The following is an 18,330-nucleotide window of genomic DNA, read 5'->3' as shown; positions in this document are numbered from 1 at the left end:
ACTTGTGAATTTGCAAAACTAGTGATGGAATAATATCCGCATAGGTCCTTATAGTTGTATAATAAAAAAACAAAATCACATATTTGGCAGTTACCGCTTATGTTTTTGGTCACTGTTAAAAAACAGCTGAGCCTGTCTCAACATGTTAAATAGTTAGCTATGTTAAATAACAGTTCTGTTGACCATTCTTTTTAACCTATAAAGATCTGTTTGTAGTTTATTTATTCAAGTTTATTTTGGAAAAAAAATAAGTACGCCTATAATGAATACGTATTTTACGGAATATGAAAATTTAGAGGTAATCACTCTGATTCATCAACGTTATTCATACACATTTATTACAACAGAGTAACATCCTTGCAGGTGCACGAGCTCATGCTAAGAGATCGACCAAGACAAGAAGCTTATTATAATGCTATCATGAAAAATAAGGAATTGTTTAAGGATAAAGTTGTGATGGATGTAGGGGCTGGTACGGGGATACTTTCTGCGTTCTGTGCGCAAGCCGGTGCCCGATTGGTTTATGCTATTGAAGCCTCCAATCTTGCAACTAAAGTTGCGTTAGATCTTATTGAAGACAATGGCCTTACCAACATTGTCAAAGTTATTCATTCCCAGATCGAGGACTTCGTGCTGCCCTCTTCGGCCGAAAAAGTGGACATTATTGTCTCAGAGTGGATGGGATTTTATCTATTGCATGAAGGCATGTTGGACTCGGTGCTCTTTGCCAGGGATAATTTCCTAAAGCCAAATGGACTTTTGTTCCCCAGTGAGTGCACAATATATGTGGCTCCTTGCTCTGTCCCATCCCTGTATGATTATTGGCAAAATGTTGATGGAGTCAACATGGGAAAGTTCGCTAGCAAATTGCGTTTACAAAAATCAACTAGACCAGAAATTATACAACTAACGCCAAACGATTTGCTCCACGAAGGCATTGTCTTTCATTGGATGAGTTTACTCGATGTTAGTACCCAGGAGCTGGACGAAATAAGCTTCAAGGAAGTCGTAGCCACACAAATTGCCGGCAAGCATCAGGGCTTCTGCATATGGTTCGAAGTGCAATTCCCCGGCGAAGAATCTGTTGTGCTTAGCACATCGCCTCTGGCCCCCGAGACCCACTGGAAGCAATGCGTTGTAGTACTGCCAGAAGAAAGTTGTGAAACTCTAGATGATAAATCTCCGGTAGCTTTTCAGATCCTAATGAAACGCAGTGCAAATGATGCGAGAAAGTACAATTTGGAAGTCGAGCTGCTCGACCCGAATGTAGAAGAACATCCCGTTCCCTGTTCATGCCACATGACCAAATGCATACTTACGGAAGCTCACCTTAAGATGATGGACACAACATAGTTTCGTAGCTCAATTTGTGTGTTGGACAGTAAATAAATAACGCGTACAAAATTTTATACCTCAGTCAAACTTAACAGCTATACCATTATTGTTTTGCTCTAAAGAATATATACCATTTGAAAATAACTACTGTCAGAGACATTAACCTAATAGCCGTTGCAAACGGCATTGAAGCTCCTTGAGAGAGTGCTGCAGGCGATTGGTGTCTGGCTTCTGATAACAAATGTTCAAGCAAGCCGCGACTATGTCCTGTGCCTTGCCCAATATCCGTCGCCTGAATTAAACAGTCTTATTATATCAATTATTCAACTAAGCCGTTTGTACAATGAAACTTACTTGGAGCGGTACCAAATAGATTGGGCATTATCCGCTAGCAGTGTAACGACGCGTATAGCCGACTGTATCAAGTGCCACTCGTTGCCTTCGTTCGCCCAAATGCGCTCATTCATTGAAATCATTCTAGAGAAAGCAACACATAAGTACAGCTGTGTATCAATTGCATCATCCATCATCCCCTTACCTGGAGTAATATTCTAGGAGTAGTTCAATGTCCAGCTTCATGGCGAATAGCTTTTCTGGCACCGTTCCCTCAGGCAAATGCAGTTGGCAGGCTTTTATCTCTAGCTCCCTGATGAGGAAAGCAAATGGGAAACACGGCCCGGATTCACAAAACTCTCGAGCCAATAGTTCAATTTTTGTAAAGAGCTTTACACTGCGTTCCTGTGCTGTGCCGGGACCCTCGACGGCGCTATTAATTATATTTCCCCATACGGACTCTATCAACAAGGGATCATTGTGATTGGAGCAATTGAGAATGGACAACTGGCACTCCCACAGATTGAATGGCTCAGCGAAGTTCTGATACAATTGTGTGATATCATAGAGTGCAATATTCAAGTCCTTCACAGCCTGTCTGGCAGCTTCATTTGTAGGTAAAAGCAAGGACATCGCTGCAAGCACAGACTTTTGAACGCGCGCAATTTCCAACTAGATACACAAATACAGAATATAAATATATGCATATGCACGTGAAATAGGACTTGCTGACCTTATCCTCCAACTCCTTTAGGAATATGCCATTGGTGACGGATGAGCCAACAGTTTCATTGCGCATACACATGACAGCGCGCACCAGATAGTCAATACGCACATCCAAAGATATGTTCTCAGTCCTCGTCATGGCCAAGTTATCGAGAATCTTCGCTGCTTGATGATGGTGTCCATTCTTCTCGTAATACTTCCAGAGTAAGTCAATTAATTTGACATTCTCTGGATTGCGACCAACACTGCGTCGTAAGAATTCGCCCAACGAGGGCTCAGTCAAATCCAATAATTCGCTGTTCATTTCGTGGGTGAGCAACCACTCATAGATCGCGACATGCAGTAGTGGATCTTTCTTTCGGAGTGCCTGGTTTGTGATCTTTTTAATAATTTGCTTTGATCTGTTTTCCATATCATTTTGATCCTCCGTTTCATCGTAATTTGGCTGAAAGAGTCGACTATGATCCTGATCGCACTTGCTGTTACGAACCGTGTTGTACACATAATCAAGCATATTCTGCACCTCCTTGTAATAGTTCATACTGCAAGAAACGTAAAATATGGTTTAGTTCGACTGAAGCTTAGCAGATATAGCTAATCCTAGTTTACCGTGTCACAAAACAAGCGTAGCCCTCGTGATCCTCAGCCGGCTCATTGTTATTGTAATAATGAATACCGATCTCCTCTGGATCCGTTTTCGAAGCACACGTGGCAGCTAGCTCAACAACTCCCTCAAAGAAATCAACCGAAATGAATTGCTGGCAAATGCTGTGCAGTGGTAGCGTTGGCGCTGCCTCTAAGCACATTCGCAGTGTGATGGCCAGTTTTTGTTGCTTGTCCGCTGCTGACTTACAGCTCTTGGCACTCATCAGTATTTCGGTGGCCTTATAGGTCACCTCATCCTCGTATCTGTAGAGATTCGGGCAGAGTTTGCGCAAGCTGGCGGACACCTCTGCAACATCAGCTTTGTCCTTCAGGTATAGATTGATGAGCGCAATGATCAGAAACGCGCACACCTCAGAGCGTGCTATCAGCAGATCCCGGAATGTGCAACATCTTAACATTTTCTGATGCTCCGGCGACAATTGTTGGCAAAGCAATTGAAATTGATGGTCAATGAGGATGCTCCACAGCGACATTACCTCACAAGCATGTTCTACAAAGGATTATAACGAAGATTAGAACTATTTTATCGAAGCTGGTATCGTAACTTACTGATAAACTGATTTAGAGCGGACAGCGAACGCTTCTCCTCAATCTGTGCCTGCTCCACAATGTTCCGATGTTCATTGAGTGGCATTTGGGTACTGTTCAGTAGGGCAGCACTCGATCTGCCCAAATGACTGTCATACGGCATTCGTCTTGTTACTAGAAATAATAATAGTATTCTATTATAGGCATACGTTAGTTCGAATCAAAGTTGAGCCATTAGTTTACCTGAAAGATCATGGACCGAGTGCTTGTCTAAAAACGAGCGCAACGCACGCAGTTCGGATAATAGCATCGAGCAATCGGATAAATTTATCTTCGAGCACATATTCTCATCAACACAATGTGACTGCCAAATGGAACGCAGCATGCGCGACACAAATAAAAAGAGACCATCATGCTTCGCTGAATATATAATTGGAGAGTTCTCATTGCTGGGCATCGAGTGCTGTTGTTGCTTTTGTGTGAAGTGCTGTTGCTGCTGATGTGTAGTTTGTGCAGCCGAAACTGTAAATAAAAGTGCAGATATTGTTTTATAATCAAAAAGTTATCTAAATGGCTCCCATATATACGCACAGCAAATCATAGATTATGTTTATAATGGTCACTTACTAGGACTTATTGCCTGATTGTATTGACTAGTCATTGCGCCCATATTTGCAGCATTTGGCATAGGTGTGGACATGAACATCGGCGGCATTCGATCTCTGCCAGTCAGGCCAGGGTTTGTGCTGATGGTGCTATTGTGCAAATTGCGATTGGTCGAATTTAGATAGTGTTGATAGCAAGGCTCTCCGCCGTACAGCATAAATGCTTGAGTGGCCCATAGGGCAATATCGCTGCCATTTAACATATCCGAGGTGGCCAACAGCAACGCAGTAAAGCAAGCCTCACGCTCATTCTGCGTCTGAAAGAACATTTTCACAGCCTCATTGTGGGGCCCCTTGCAGGATATCAGCAACTGCTGAAGAATATGAGCAGACTTCATCAACTCCACAATGTGTGTACCTTGATTGGTGAGCAAAATGACTTTACGCGATGTGCGCGCATTATGCAGTAACGAGTTCGTATTGTCCAGAATCGCATCGTTGACATCGGAGATGCTCCAGACGATGCCATCCAGATTCTCCAATGCTGTCGACTCAACGAGGTATGAGAAATTACAAAACGGCGAAGAGCTAATGGACCAGAGTAAGTCCTGTTCCTGCTGCTGAGTGGTGACCATTAACATTGTGCCCTCGCTGTAATATGCAGCATGAACTTGCTTCGGCTTATTGGTTGTTGCATTCGGCGTGTAACCAGGTGGCAGCCGAACATGCAATAGATAAATTCCTCTCGATGTCTCCATATCTCCTTGCGTCATTGGTAATTGATTATTTGGATTATTGGCCATGCCATAGCTGTCCGGCACATAGTTCAAATTCTGCTGTTGAACATTTAGGCGCGAGGTAGAGAAATAGAGACGAACACCGCATTGCGTGACAGCAACAAGGTGCAGGAAATTAGAGCTGTCTGGACTGAGAGGACAAATGGCTTTTACACTCTTGAAAATGGATGGATCAACCGTTCTGTAAATTATAAATTATAATTAGTATTCTTCTAAACTTCTACAGTCTGCCCACTTACTTGATCAAGTTAACCGCCTGGCAGGCTATATCATTTTGTGTAATCTTGCCCAGCCTTCGCATGGACGTAAAGTTCGTGCCAATGTGCCAAGCTTCGATGGAACTCTTTTCAGTTAGAACATAAAGCAAACTACGCCGATTATCAATCACAATTTTCTCAATAGGATCAACCTCCTGTAAGGTAAATTGTTAGTGATCAATTCCATTAAGATTTGTTATTACTTACCGAGAATAGTTTTAGAAAACTTGGCACTATGTAGGAGACCAGTCCCTGAGAATGGTTTATCTTCTTGCAGCGCTTGCCAAACCAACTCGATTCCGAATGATAATCAATTTCGTACAGACACCCATCCCGACCGCCCAAGAAGATGCGTCCGTCCTTTGTGCCTTCGATAGCATTTATGATAACATTATCGGTACTAAGAACGAAGAGCGGCTTATTCAATAGCTGCATTCGACTACTTTTTATTGTGCATCCTCTAGAATCCCTTTGCTCTTCGAATGTAACACCTAAGACAATCACTTCAATGGGCGTCGTCAGCAATAGCAGATACTTGACGTCATTGATTAAAACGCCCGCCTTTGGCTTTATCAAGCCAACGCTCAGAATTAAATGGCTTAGGCCATCGTAATAAGCCACGTCTCGCGTCTCCTCATATGTCCATATATATATATCCGAATCGATTGTCAACCAGGCGCGTCCAATGGCCGGAAACAAACCCATTATACAGTGGCATTTGATATCTAAATGAAGATTAGCATTAGATCTTAACTGATGATTGCACGGCAGAAACTATTTACGCTTAAAGTGCTCCAGGACCTCATTGGGTATACCGCATTTTGTGAGAGTTCGCAGTTGTTGTAGGTTATGTGTGTCGCCGGAGGTGAGTTGTCCCAGCGTTTGGTAGTCATAATCGTTGAGGCCGCTCATTGTTGCTCTTCCATGCTGGCTGATGCCTGTCAACTATTAAGTTTTGTTATAGTTTTAGATTGCGCCACTAAACAAAGCAATTTCTTTACATTTGGCTAGAATTTACCTCTAAAAGTTCCGGCTTATGTCTGTCTTGAAAGTCATAGCATTCAAGCATATTGCCTGCCGTCTGTAGGACATCTGGTGGCGATGCTGTGTTGTTCATATTTGTTAATCCGTTTACGTACACTAACTAAATTATTTAAATGTAATCAAATGTATATTCTCTTCGCCTAACCGTTTGGCCAGTTAAAATTTTGCAATCTAGCGCCGGTCGGAAAACAGAGTGATTTGCCCACGCCAGTCAGCTCCCGCCATTAATTTTTTTCTCATTTCACTGTTAAGTTAACATGTTACAAAATATGTTATTAACAGCACGCTTCTAAATTCTGTTATAATTTCGGCAGCCGCAGTTAATTTGCTTAAGATATCAACATCATAGAAAAATAATGCCTTATTTTCCCCTAAATTCCTATACATTAAATGTCGCTACTTGCAAAACATAAAATATCAGCAACTGTTAGCATTTGAAATAGCAGTGCTAATACAGAAAGTTTACATATCAGCTGTTCATGTCAACATCGTAATTCAATTGGGTTGGCAGCATCAAATAATTTCCCTCAAAATGTCCCTCATTGTTTTTCCGATACGGCAACCCTAAATGAAACGTCAAATATTTCCTTTCTTTTTCCAGCCTCTTTCCGGTCGGTCTGCAGTGTGTAAGTTTCTTAATAAATTGTGTACAAAATGAATTTTAAAACATCAACAAAATGGATATGCTTACTCAATCGCTAAGTGTGTTAAACGAGTGACAAATGAATTAGTTTGTTAAACATGTATATATTTGACCACAAATGCGATACATAATGAACCATATATAAATTTGTAAATTCATAATGAAACCTAGCTAATTGAAATGTTTTGTTTACGCGTAGCACAAGTAGAAGTGTATGATTATTGAATATGCATATGCAAACTTGTGATACAAATCTCTTTTCACTGAGATTACTATAAATGTATGCATTTATTTACACGTACAACTGTTTCTCATTCAAATATTTGTTTACCATTTTGCAGTGTCGCCAAAATGCGAACGATCAACTCGAATCAGTGTGTCAAGATCCCCAAGGATATCAAAGCCTCCGTCAAGGCGCGCGTGGTCACAATCACCGGCGCCAGAGGCACCCTGAAGCGTAGCTTCAAGCATCTGGCTCTGGACATGTACATGTCGGACAAACGCACCCTGAAAGTCGAGAAATGGTTCGGCACAAAGAAGGAGCTCGCTGCCGTGCGTACAGTGTGCAGCCACATTGAGAACATGATCAAGGGTAAGCGAATGTTAATAGGAATGGTTGGATAGCAATTTGTAATTTGTTATATTCTTAATTTTAGGAGTGACATTTGGCTTCCAGTACAAAATGCGTGCTGTGTACGCTCATTTCCCCATTAACTGCGTTACCTCCGAGCAGAACACGGTTATTGAGATCCGTAACTTCTTGGGTGAGAAGTACATTCGTCGTGTCGTGATGGCTCCCGGCGTGACGGTTGTCAACTCAACTGCCCAAAAGGATGAGCTCATCGTTGAAGGCAACGACATCGAGGCTGTCTCCGGCTCCGCGGCACTCATCCAACAATCGACCACCGTTAAAAACAAGGATATTCGTAAGTTCTTGGACGGCCTATACGTGTCGGAGAAGACGACCGTTGTGAAAGTAGAGTCCTAATGAAATCCGCATTGTGCTTCAATTGGAAGTTTTAATTAATAAATGAAAGCGCTGATGTAAACTTTACAACCTACATTTTGTAGTTGAAATAATTTATTTAAAAGACTTGAGTGTTGACAATGTTTGTCTCCGAGCTGCACAGAAGTAGACTACAATAATTTACGATGACAGGCATATTGGAATTCAAGTTTATTTAGATATACAACCATTTCAATACAAATAAAATAAAATAAATTGTCCAAGGGAATAGGTCGACAATGTGAAGTGTTCATCCAATTGTACTCAACAATTTTCCGGTCTTTCCAATTTCGTTCGAATTTTAATTGTCAACTATTTCACATGAAATAAATAAATATATGTAGTAGAAACTAAATCTGAGTATAGTTCCACATGTCATCTCCGGGACAGTCTTCTACTAGATCTTTAAAGTATATAGTGTTAGTCAAAGTAATATTATTACAAAAAGTATAGTTGATTCTCCAAGCCAGACGAGGGAGAACGATGAATACTTTCGGCAACTAGAAAAGCCAGCTTATGAGCATATTGACAGACGGCCGGTACACGGCAAGTGCCCGACCAGTTGTAGTATATGTGGGTCATCTTATATGACAGCATTTGCAGCTTGTCCGCCTGCAATCCCATGTTGTCGTGAATAACATTATAGCTTGTCGGAGAAACTGTGCCCTGGTGCACTGCCTGTGACACCAAGAAGAAATCATAACGTTCAGGCAGAGTTATTATATCGTCTATTACTGTCCCCGGTTCCGGGTTACGCATATTGACAAAGTAGCGTGTATTGATACGCTTAGTGACGACAATAAAAGCCATGCGACAACCTTCCTCCTTTCCAGCGGACTTGTAAATCTGATCCAGCTGGTTTTTTAAAAACTTTACCTCCGTGTTAACCACTTGGTACAACTGTCCATCGCCGACGCCATCACGGTAGAATAATATGCGCTCTGGTAGGGCGCCATGGTGCTCGCGATATGCCTTTAGGGCACACGTCATTTTCAAGGACATTTGATCGGACAGCTCCTGGCCCTTCATATGCTCGCTAACCGAAGAAAAGTAACGAGTAGATGACTTCATGTCCATTGTGGCCACCAGAGCACCATAGGATTTGTTCTTATTCTTCGACGAGTGGCAGACATCGAAGCCAACAGTCATCAAGCCACGAAGCGGCAGTTCAATCATCCACGGAGCGCCCATTAGCTTGGCATTCATTTGGATAACAACCTTCGTTGCAACCGACATCAGACCACTTGCTCGTTCGGGGCGTGGAGCAATCGTGCGAAGTGTGACCACTTGCGAGGGCACCGGACGATCGACACAAGTACGCTTCTTGATGCAGCTATATCTGTTTACCCACACATGCAAACGATTAGTTAGTATTTCCAATTAACTGTTTTACGGCTAAAAGCTTACTTCTCCTCGTTGTTGGTCTTCAGAACCAACATAATAATCTGTGGATCCCGAGCGACGGCGTTGTCAATCGCCTGCGAATAGTTGCCACTACGATCGTCTGGCATTTCATCGCTGTGCAATAGGTACAAATTATTAATTCACTTGACTTTACTTATTTAGCTTGGGCTCGTTACGTACTATCTTGGCTCGGAAATGTGCATTTTCATGCCGGACGCTGCACGGATGCATAATTTTACAAACTCCTGAGTCTCCCGGATGCTACGACGGGGCGTTATTACATACCAGCGCTTGATATCTATATGAGTGAACATAGAGTTACTGCGAAACTCAAATGTCCAATCAGCGCGAGCATCGCACAAAAAGCGCTTCTGATTGCCAAACACAATTTTTTCTGAGGGCAACACGCGTCCGGGTATCTCGACCAAAGACTTGTCCAACTCAATGTTCCAGGACTTCAGTACCTCGATGCTCTGCTGGGACTCTTGCAAACGTTGGTTAAAGACACGCAAGCGATCTATGCGACGATTGGGCATGAGGCGCGTATGCTCTCCCATGGCTTTCATTAATCTAGAAATAATACGATTTAGAATGTTGTAATTACACACAACATTACTGAATTACTGAAAGTTTGAGCGCATCTCATCAGTCAGTCCTGTAGCGCGTGCCAGTTCCGGTATCAACATGATCAATTGGTTAATACCACCACGAATGTTCTTCTGGGTGGGATGAGACACCAGAAGCGGTTGCTTATAATCGCGAATTGTGATGTTATAGCGCTATATAGAAATAATCATAAACAAAAGCAAAACGATATGTTTATTATTTGCAGTATAATAAAATTCTACTTACCTTCTTGTAGTACTCCACATAGGAAATATCTCCATCCTTGCTATTGAATGTAGACATGGGCGAGGCTTGAAAATCCACATCATCCACGCGATATGTTTTATTGTTGTAATCAGTCAAAACAATCACACCTGTTGCAAAATTATTAATTATTACAGCCAATATTCTTAGATAGCATTTAGTTTAATATAATTTACCAATCACTTCACGCTTGAAGGCCGCTTGATAGTCGTCGCTTTCGCGAATAACTTTCGATAGAACGTGATACAAGCTATCAGTTCTCATCACCTTGTGGGCGATCTCAGTGCACAACAGAATGTCCGATTCGTGTTGGCGAATGGAAGTTGTATAGCCGGGCCACAGCTCGACACGGAATCTATCCAAGACAATCTTTTATACGAAGCATTAAAGATAGAATTCAGATTATAATAGAGTACAGAGTAAATTGTTTAGAAATTTTTCTCACATAAATTTATGTACACATATATAATTAATGAAGTTTTACCTTTGCTTGGGGATCAAAAAAGTTACGTGATACCAGCTGTAGCTGAAGACCCTCCAAGGCACGTCTTAGAATCAGATTGAGCACTTGAAATTGCTGATTGTCTGCTGATTCCACGGTGCCCACATGCTTGATCTTGATCAGTATATTTTCACCGCCACGATTTTTAGTCAGCAGCTCCAATACATAAGGTGAGTTGGGAATTTGCTTGAACTGGGTTATGCAAAACAAGACTGTCCCGTCGAATATGTAGCCGCCAAGGAGCTGACGATGCTCACTCAACAGACCACGACGCAGTCTAGTATTATCCACGTCTGGGACAAAGTCAACACGATATTGATAGATGGTCCAGTTAGGTGGCTTCTTCACCTTAAAGTAATTGGTTTGCACAGTGATTTTGCGACCTGTAGAGCCAACTTTGGTGACCAGGCCAGTTGGTCGAGAGTGAACCACGTCTGATAGTATGCGACGGCCCCGAAGCGAGCCACGAGCATCACCTGCTTATCAAAAGTTAGTCAATTTGCATGTATGTTCAATATCTCAAATAGATGACTTTACCCTCGGCCCCTTCTGAGCAAAGATTTGCTTTTCGGATGTCATCCTGCTGACCACTCGATTCGGACGTGGTGCCCAATGGTTGACCCTAATAAAATTCAGATAATTCACATTTCATATATACTTGAATAACAATTAAGTCGACACTGTTCGCCTAATAAACCCCTTGAACCCCTCAAGGAACTGGTCAACTTCAATCATTCTTCGCTTCTTTAGACACGCATTAGACACGTAGACACTGAAACTCGTTTATTTGCCAAAGCACAAGTGTTTAGTAATTTAAAACTTTTTTTTTGCCAATTCTGTTGGATTAAATATCAATCACACCAAACAAACGGCAATAAGAAGTTCCGATGATATTGGTATTTGCAGTTGTATGCCGCGATAAAACATTTGATTGTAAAATATTATATTGATGTCATGTACATATTTGCTGCAATATCATACATATATGTACATACATACATATACATTAAAAACTTAAACTAAAAAAAGAAGCTAAATTGAATTGCAAATATGCAAATAGGCTAAATCTAGCCTGAAATAGGCTAAACTCGCAGCCCTGGACTCTAGCTCTAAAGCTTTTCGATCTTCGATTTTTGGAAACAAATTCAATCTGCTAGTGCAATAGACAGACCACTACATCAAAGCGCTTAAAAAGTTGGACAGACAGACGGACATGAAATCGATCCAGCTCGCCGCCCTGATCAAGAATATACATATTTATATACTTAATGGGGCCTGCCATTTAACAAAACTTTCATATATATTCCGATTTCCCATTTTCAATGGGTTCAGGGTATAAACACTATAAAATCAAAAATCGTAAGCAACGCGCGCATAAGAGTGAATACCCACATACACATAAAAAGAAAGCAGCAAACTTCCGTTATATTTTGACGTCGTTTTCTAAGACTTCGCGTACCGCACACATTCTTTTTCATATCCCCTTCTAAATTCATTCTGAACGAATATACACACACACACTGATACACATTAACTGCTGCAGAAGCTGGACGGAAATGGCCTATGCAAGCGAATTGATTGCACTAACACAGTTGCGCCGAAAAATCGAGCCTTGAATTTCCGTAAAAAAAAAAAATAATAATTATTATATACATACATATATATATGCATTCCACCGAATAAAGAAAGAATTTCAAAAAACTTGTATTTACATAGGAATATACATTAAATCCGCGAATTAAAAATTTTATAGTGAAATCAGACACAGAAATTACTTCAAAATATAATTTCAATTCAATCTAAGCTAAGTTGTAATAATTTTTTTTTATATATACCACATACCAATATGGGCGCCGGTCCACGATTCAAATCTTCATTGCGGTTAGTACCACGTCCACGTCCACGTGAATGTGCCAAGTTAACTGGTAAATTATTCATCCTTACACTCCAGAGGTCCGAATGCAAATGAAGAAAATTTGCAAATGAAGAACACTTGAGCTTCGGTTAGTCTTTCGTCGAAGACTCTTCGGTCATCTGTTAACATGGCGAATTTTAATGTTATTTACAGTACGAACCATTATACATACATACATATGTATGTAGCTGGAATGATTATTCAGCATTTTTAAGAATAATTAATTACTTTGCATCTATCTATCTATCGATGCTTTACAGCATCTATGACAGTTAAGGCATCCAGAATTAGATTATTTTGTGGATGGATTTTAAATAATGTACATACATGCACAAAGATACACATATGTATATATATTTGCAACGTAAGTATATTTAAATTAGGGATCATTACATACATACAAAAGTATGTACCTTGTGAATAATAGAAAGTAAACGTTAAGTTTAAGTTAGTAGTTAGATTAGCGTGAAATCATCGCGATCGACTAAGAATAATCTGTCCTTTTAGTGCCTGATTCGTATAAGCATAAATTGAATCGGCGATTGATAATCTATTGCCTTTTCTTTTTCTTGTGATTTCAATCCAACTGTTAATGTATTAACATAGTAAATAAATTAACATATCTAGCGATAGTGTCTATTAACAGTGCATGCATACATACATACATACATGTATATATGTGTGTATCTTATTGTAACTGGCAGCCATGCTGTTCGGCTGTTTTAAATACATACAGTAAATATGTATGTACAGATATTTAAATTACAATACATACGCATATTTTTAGGAGAAACTAAATCTTAAGTCGAACAGATGTCAGGAGTTGGTAGTCATCCCGACTTAAAATAATTATTGGGCTTTTGATGATTTCTGATTTCTGTCTTTTCTTCAGTGCGTGCATATACATACAAATATTCTATTGTAACTGACAGCCATGCACAATTCGGCATTAGGTATATGTATCTATATACATTCATATGTATGTATGCATATGTATGTACATGCATTACTATGGATTTTTTTAAAAGTCGAAACTGAACGTTAAGTCGAACAGATATCAGACGTTGGTAGCTGCATAAATATGTAACATACACTTACATATTCATATATGTATGTATGTACATACGTCTGCCCCTCGTTTAGTTTTTGATTCGTATGTACATACATACATATGTATGTACATTAACGTATGCCCTTGTTTCAGTTGCTGATTCGTACATACATACATATAAGTACAATTTTAATGGGTAATTGGTGATTTTTTGCCTTTTAGTTTTCTTTTTATTTTAATATAACCGTTAATGTATTAAAATAGTAAATTAATAAAAAAACGGAAATACAAGCATGCAACTTACACATCTACATATGTATGTACATTTGTGTATGTGTACATGCATAACCATACAATACATAAATTGAAATTTGTTCCAAGGCGAAAAATTTGCCAGAAAGCGACCATATGTACATATGTACATACATACATATCTATATGCTTGGTACTTACTCGGCTCAGTTACTTTAGGCTTGGACAGTGAAAATGTGTTGTATGGTTAGTTATACCATATGTACATACTTATCTGTAAATATGTATGTATATGTAAATTACATATAGTATTTTAATTGTATACATACTTTTTGAATAGAATAAACTGATGTAAATATGTATTTATTGTATGTATGTACATATGTACACATGCACATTAACGATTGCTTTTCTTTTAGTTTCTGATTCGAATTGGTAATTGATGATTGACCATTATATTGTAACTAATAATATTAAAATAATTACTAAATGAACATACCATACATACATACAAGTATGTACGCAACTTACACTGTTTGTACATATGTATGTATGTCTATGTTCATGCATACATGTAAGAATGCATACATACCACCGCTAACCATACAATACATACATACATACATATGTACATAGACTGGACAAGAAGACTGAAATTTGTTTCAAGGCCAAATTCTGCAGATGAGCGACCAATATGCTTCGTATTTACTTGGCCCGTTACTTTAGGTTCGGGCATTGAAAATAAATACACGCATACAGCTTGACACGAAAGTTGTTTAAATTTGGTCTAGATTGTATCGATTCTTACAGAATATGACGAAATTCTTCATTAGCCACAGCTCTACTGTAAAAACGCAGAAAACAACGGTAAATGCGAATTTAGCAATAGGAAGAAATAAAGAATAGTATGTGTGCAAACACTTTTGTCCCACTTGAATTTGACTATGTTATCACTTGTTATTGTTTTTTATACCTGTCAATAGTTTTTAAAAATTTAATTTAACTATTTTTGTAAGACAATTTTAAAAAAACATACTACAATTAAAAGAATATTAAAATCTCACACTTAGCATTTATCTTAAAATGTTAAAAAAGAAAAACAAAAACTGTTTCCCATGTGAAAACACTTTTTTGTCAAACCGTATACAACTATTTAACGGTAGTGTGTTTTAACAATCCATGTACATACATCCAAAAACACATACATACATACATTATCTTATTGTAACACCTAGCCAAGCAAAATTATCGGCTTTTTATATACATATGTACATATACATATGCATGTATGTATATTTAAATTACATATATGTACATATGTACATTTTAAATAGAATTAACTAAACATTAAACCAAAGGGATGTCAAGAGTTGTATTTATGTATGTACATACATACAAATGTATGCACATTAACACTGCCTTGCTTTTAGTTCCTGATTTGAATTGGTATTTGATGATTTTTGCCATTCCATTTTCTTCGAATTCCAGTGTAACTGCTAATGTATTAAAAATGTATATAAATAAGCAAACATACATACACGTAACTTACACATCTATGTATCTGTGTGTGTATATACATACATATGTTAAGAATGTGTACATACATTTGTACCACCGCTAGAATTAAATTGGTCTCAAGGCCAAAAATCTGCAGATGAGCCACCATTATATGCTTCGTATTTACTCGGCTACCTTATTTCAGGTTCGGGCAATGAATATGTGTTGTTTGTCATGGTTAGTCATACCGCCATTAAATGATAGTGTCTTTTAACAGTGCATGTACAGAATACATACGTATGTATGTGTGGACTTAGCTGCGTGAATTATTTACACTTCAAAATATATCTTATTGTAACTGGCAGCCATGCAATATTATTGTATAAAGTTGTTATTTCAAATTATTTCAAAGCAATTTCAACTCAACTTAGTCTGTAGAATTCTATTATAAATTTTATTAGGAGTACATAGAAATTTGGATCCTAGAATTTTCGAACACATTGAATACGCTTTCAGCTTTAAAATTAGATTTAATGTAGATGATTGATAGACCGGCATCGATGTATGATGACAAGTTACTTCTAAGTGTCTTAAGAAATTTATTATTTTTATATATTTTTGTATTATTGTATTATGTTCAAAGAAGCCTAAATTAATTCAGCTAAAAGGTAACACGACATTACTTACTAATTTTGATACAAAAATTTGACAGCTCCAAAATTAAAGAACTTTAAAGGAAAATAACGTATTTTTCAAATATTCCTAAATTTTTCAGTATTTTTAAGATATATTCTGCTATTCGGGGCGGAGACAAATCCAACAAATCAAAAACCATGAAAATTGGTCCAGCAGATCTCGAGCTATAAGTGGAGGAGCACTTTTACACAACTCTCTTTTATATATATAGAATAAATATGTATACTCGTTCACTGAGTGAAACGGGTATAGTGAAATAAAAGCTCATATATTTAAGAATTGGTTAATCCTCTATAGGTAGCTGAAAATAATATTTTGTAAAAAATTGAGAATTACTAAATAACTTTCGATAGCGCTACTAGCATTGAACAGTCGGAGGTACAATTTTAAAGTTATAAGTTTTGATCTTTGCGGTAAATCCGGAACACTTCATATAATTTACAGTAAAACACTTAGCATTTGGAAAGTGAACGGGTATTGAGCCGCCGGTAGATCCTGACAGCAACGTTATTAAGTTGTCTTGAAATATGTTAATTTAAGTAGGGAATTCATTAGATAATAGATTTTAGAGATTTATGTGAACTCACGCTTATAGTGATGTCGAGGTTATAAACGCAGTATATATGTACTTGTTATACCCTGAACCCATTTTCAATGGGAAATCAGGGTATAATGGTTTTGTTGAAATGTATGTAACAGGCAGAAGGAGGCGTGGCAGACCCCATAAAGTATATATATTCTTGATCAGGGCGACGAGCTGAGTTGATTTGGCCCTGTCCGTCTGTCTGTCCGTATGTATGAACGCGTCGATTTCAGAAGATATAAGAGCTAGAGACTTCAAATAATTATTTTTTTTAATGTCCGTAATTACAGCGCGCATATCAAGTTTATCATTAAAAATCGATAACTCATCCCGATCTTTTTTTATCGATAAAAAACCTTATCGAAAACCAGTTATAAAATTATATCTCCTACACCTTTACTGCTAGACTCTCCAAATTTTTTATGTATACTAATATGCAATTTATGCAATTTCGGTTTTTGTTAAAATTTACCCCCCACCCCCATATCCACCCCCCCACCCTCACTTTTGTATTTCAAATACTAGAGACTTGTGCTTTGGCAAATACATGCATATCCATGTTGCAATCATAATCTGAAAGTTTCATGAAGATCTATGTCCAAAAAGTTATTAAACAATTAAGTTTTCATAGTAAGCCAACACTGCAGCCCATGCGTGTTTATGCGTGGGTGCTTGTGTGTGTATGTGTTTGTGTATGTGTTTGTGTATGTGTATGTGTTTGTGTATGTGTGTGTGTGTATGCGTTTGTGTGTATGCGTTTGTGTGTGTATGCGTGTGTGTGTATGTGTGTGTGTATGTGTGTGTGTATGCGTGTGTGTGTATGTATGCCTGTGTGTGCGTGCGTGCGTGTGTGTGTGCGTATTTCTGGTGTAAGCTGAAAGACGCGAAAAATGATTGAAATAGCTATTGCTCCAAGGGTTCAGGGGATCTCGTAGTCGAGCAGTCTCGACTATAGCTTTCTTACTTGTTGATTAGCTGGCAAATATGCTAATTACATGGATGATATCGTACAATATATTTATGTAAATAGAATTAACTAAACATTAAATCAAAGGGATGTCAAGAGTTGTATGTATGTATGTACATACATACAAATGTATGCACATTAACACTGCCTTGCTTTTAGTTCCTGATTTGAATTGGTCTTTGATGATTTTTGCCATTCCATTTTCTTCGAATTCCAATGTAACTGCTAATGTATTAAAAAAGTATATAAATAAGCAAACATACATACACGTAACTTACACATCTATGTATCTGTGTGTGTACATACATACATATGTTAAGAATGTGTACATACATTTGTACCACCGCTAGAATTAAATTGGTCTCAAGGCCAAAAATCTGCAGATGAGCCACCATTATATGCTTCGTATTTACTCGGCTACCTTATTTCAGGTTCGGGCAGTGAATATGTGTTGTTAGTCATGGTTAGTCATACCGCCATTAAATGATAGTGTCTTTTAACAGTGCATGTACAGAATACATACGTATGTATGTATGGACTTAGCTGCGTGAATTATTTACACTTCAAAATATATCTTATTGTAACTGGCAGCCATGAAATATTATTGTATAAAGTTGTTATTTCAAATTATTTCAGCAGCAATTTCAACTCAA

The 18,330-nt window shown here is 38.4% G+C and overlaps 4 protein-coding genes across 4 annotated transcripts; 2 read left to right on the top strand and 2 right to left on the bottom strand.

Annotated features, from left to right (window-relative positions):
* The first annotated feature begins 135 nt into the window (after positions 1-135).
* Positions 136-1,427, top strand: LOC6577969 (protein arginine N-methyltransferase 6). The gene is made up of 2 exons (XM_002003864.4): positions 136-298; positions 364-1,427. Exons 1-2 carry the CDS (start codon positions 263-265, stop codon positions 1,351-1,353), a joined length of 1,026 nt encoding a protein of 341 aa, XP_002003900.1. The 5' UTR covers positions 136-262; the 3' UTR covers positions 1,354-1,427.
* LOC6577968 (nuclear pore complex protein Nup154) lies at positions 1,354-6,538 on the bottom strand. The gene is made up of 12 exons (XM_002003863.4): positions 6,266-6,538; positions 6,030-6,192; positions 5,455-5,972; positions 5,230-5,402; positions 4,216-5,171; positions 3,832-4,110; positions 3,610-3,762; positions 3,004-3,550; positions 2,402-2,936; positions 1,874-2,340; positions 1,690-1,812; positions 1,354-1,627 (listed from the first exon to the last, which is right to left on the bottom strand). Exons 1-12 carry the CDS (start codon positions 6,362-6,364, stop codon positions 1,495-1,497), a joined length of 4,146 nt encoding a protein of 1,381 aa, XP_002003899.3. The 5' UTR covers positions 6,365-6,538; the 3' UTR covers positions 1,354-1,494.
* A 273-nt stretch (positions 6,539-6,811) lies between these two features.
* Positions 6,812-7,995, top strand: LOC6577966 (60S ribosomal protein L9). The gene is made up of 3 exons (XM_002003861.4): positions 6,812-6,917; positions 7,276-7,526; positions 7,591-7,995. Exons 2-3 carry the CDS (start codon positions 7,286-7,288, stop codon positions 7,920-7,922), a joined length of 573 nt encoding a protein of 190 aa, XP_002003897.1. The 5' UTR covers positions 6,812-6,917; positions 7,276-7,285; the 3' UTR covers positions 7,923-7,995.
* An 85-nt stretch (positions 7,996-8,080) lies between these two features.
* On the bottom strand, positions 8,081-12,711 carry LOC6577965 (protein aubergine). The gene is made up of 9 exons (XM_002003860.4): positions 12,559-12,711; positions 11,254-11,338; positions 10,699-11,192; positions 10,391-10,583; positions 10,197-10,324; positions 9,969-10,123; positions 9,525-9,914; positions 9,348-9,458; positions 8,081-9,279 (listed from the first exon to the last, which is right to left on the bottom strand). The coding sequence occupies exons 1-9, from the start codon at positions 12,652-12,654 to the stop codon at positions 8,379-8,381; spliced, it is 2,553 nt and encodes an 850-aa protein (XP_002003896.1). The 5' UTR covers positions 12,655-12,711; the 3' UTR covers positions 8,081-8,378.
* Positions 12,712-18,330: the final 5,619 nt, after the last annotated feature.

This window comes from Drosophila mojavensis, unplaced genomic scaffold, assembly GCF_018153725.1.
Source record: "Drosophila mojavensis isolate 15081-1352.22 unplaced genomic scaffold, ASM1815372v1 contig_49, whole genome shotgun sequence".
Classification (NCBI taxonomy): Eukaryota; Metazoa; Arthropoda; class Insecta; order Diptera; family Drosophilidae; genus Drosophila; species Drosophila mojavensis.
Note: the sequence above shows the minus strand (reverse complement) of the source record. Positions and strands in the feature narration are given on the sequence as shown.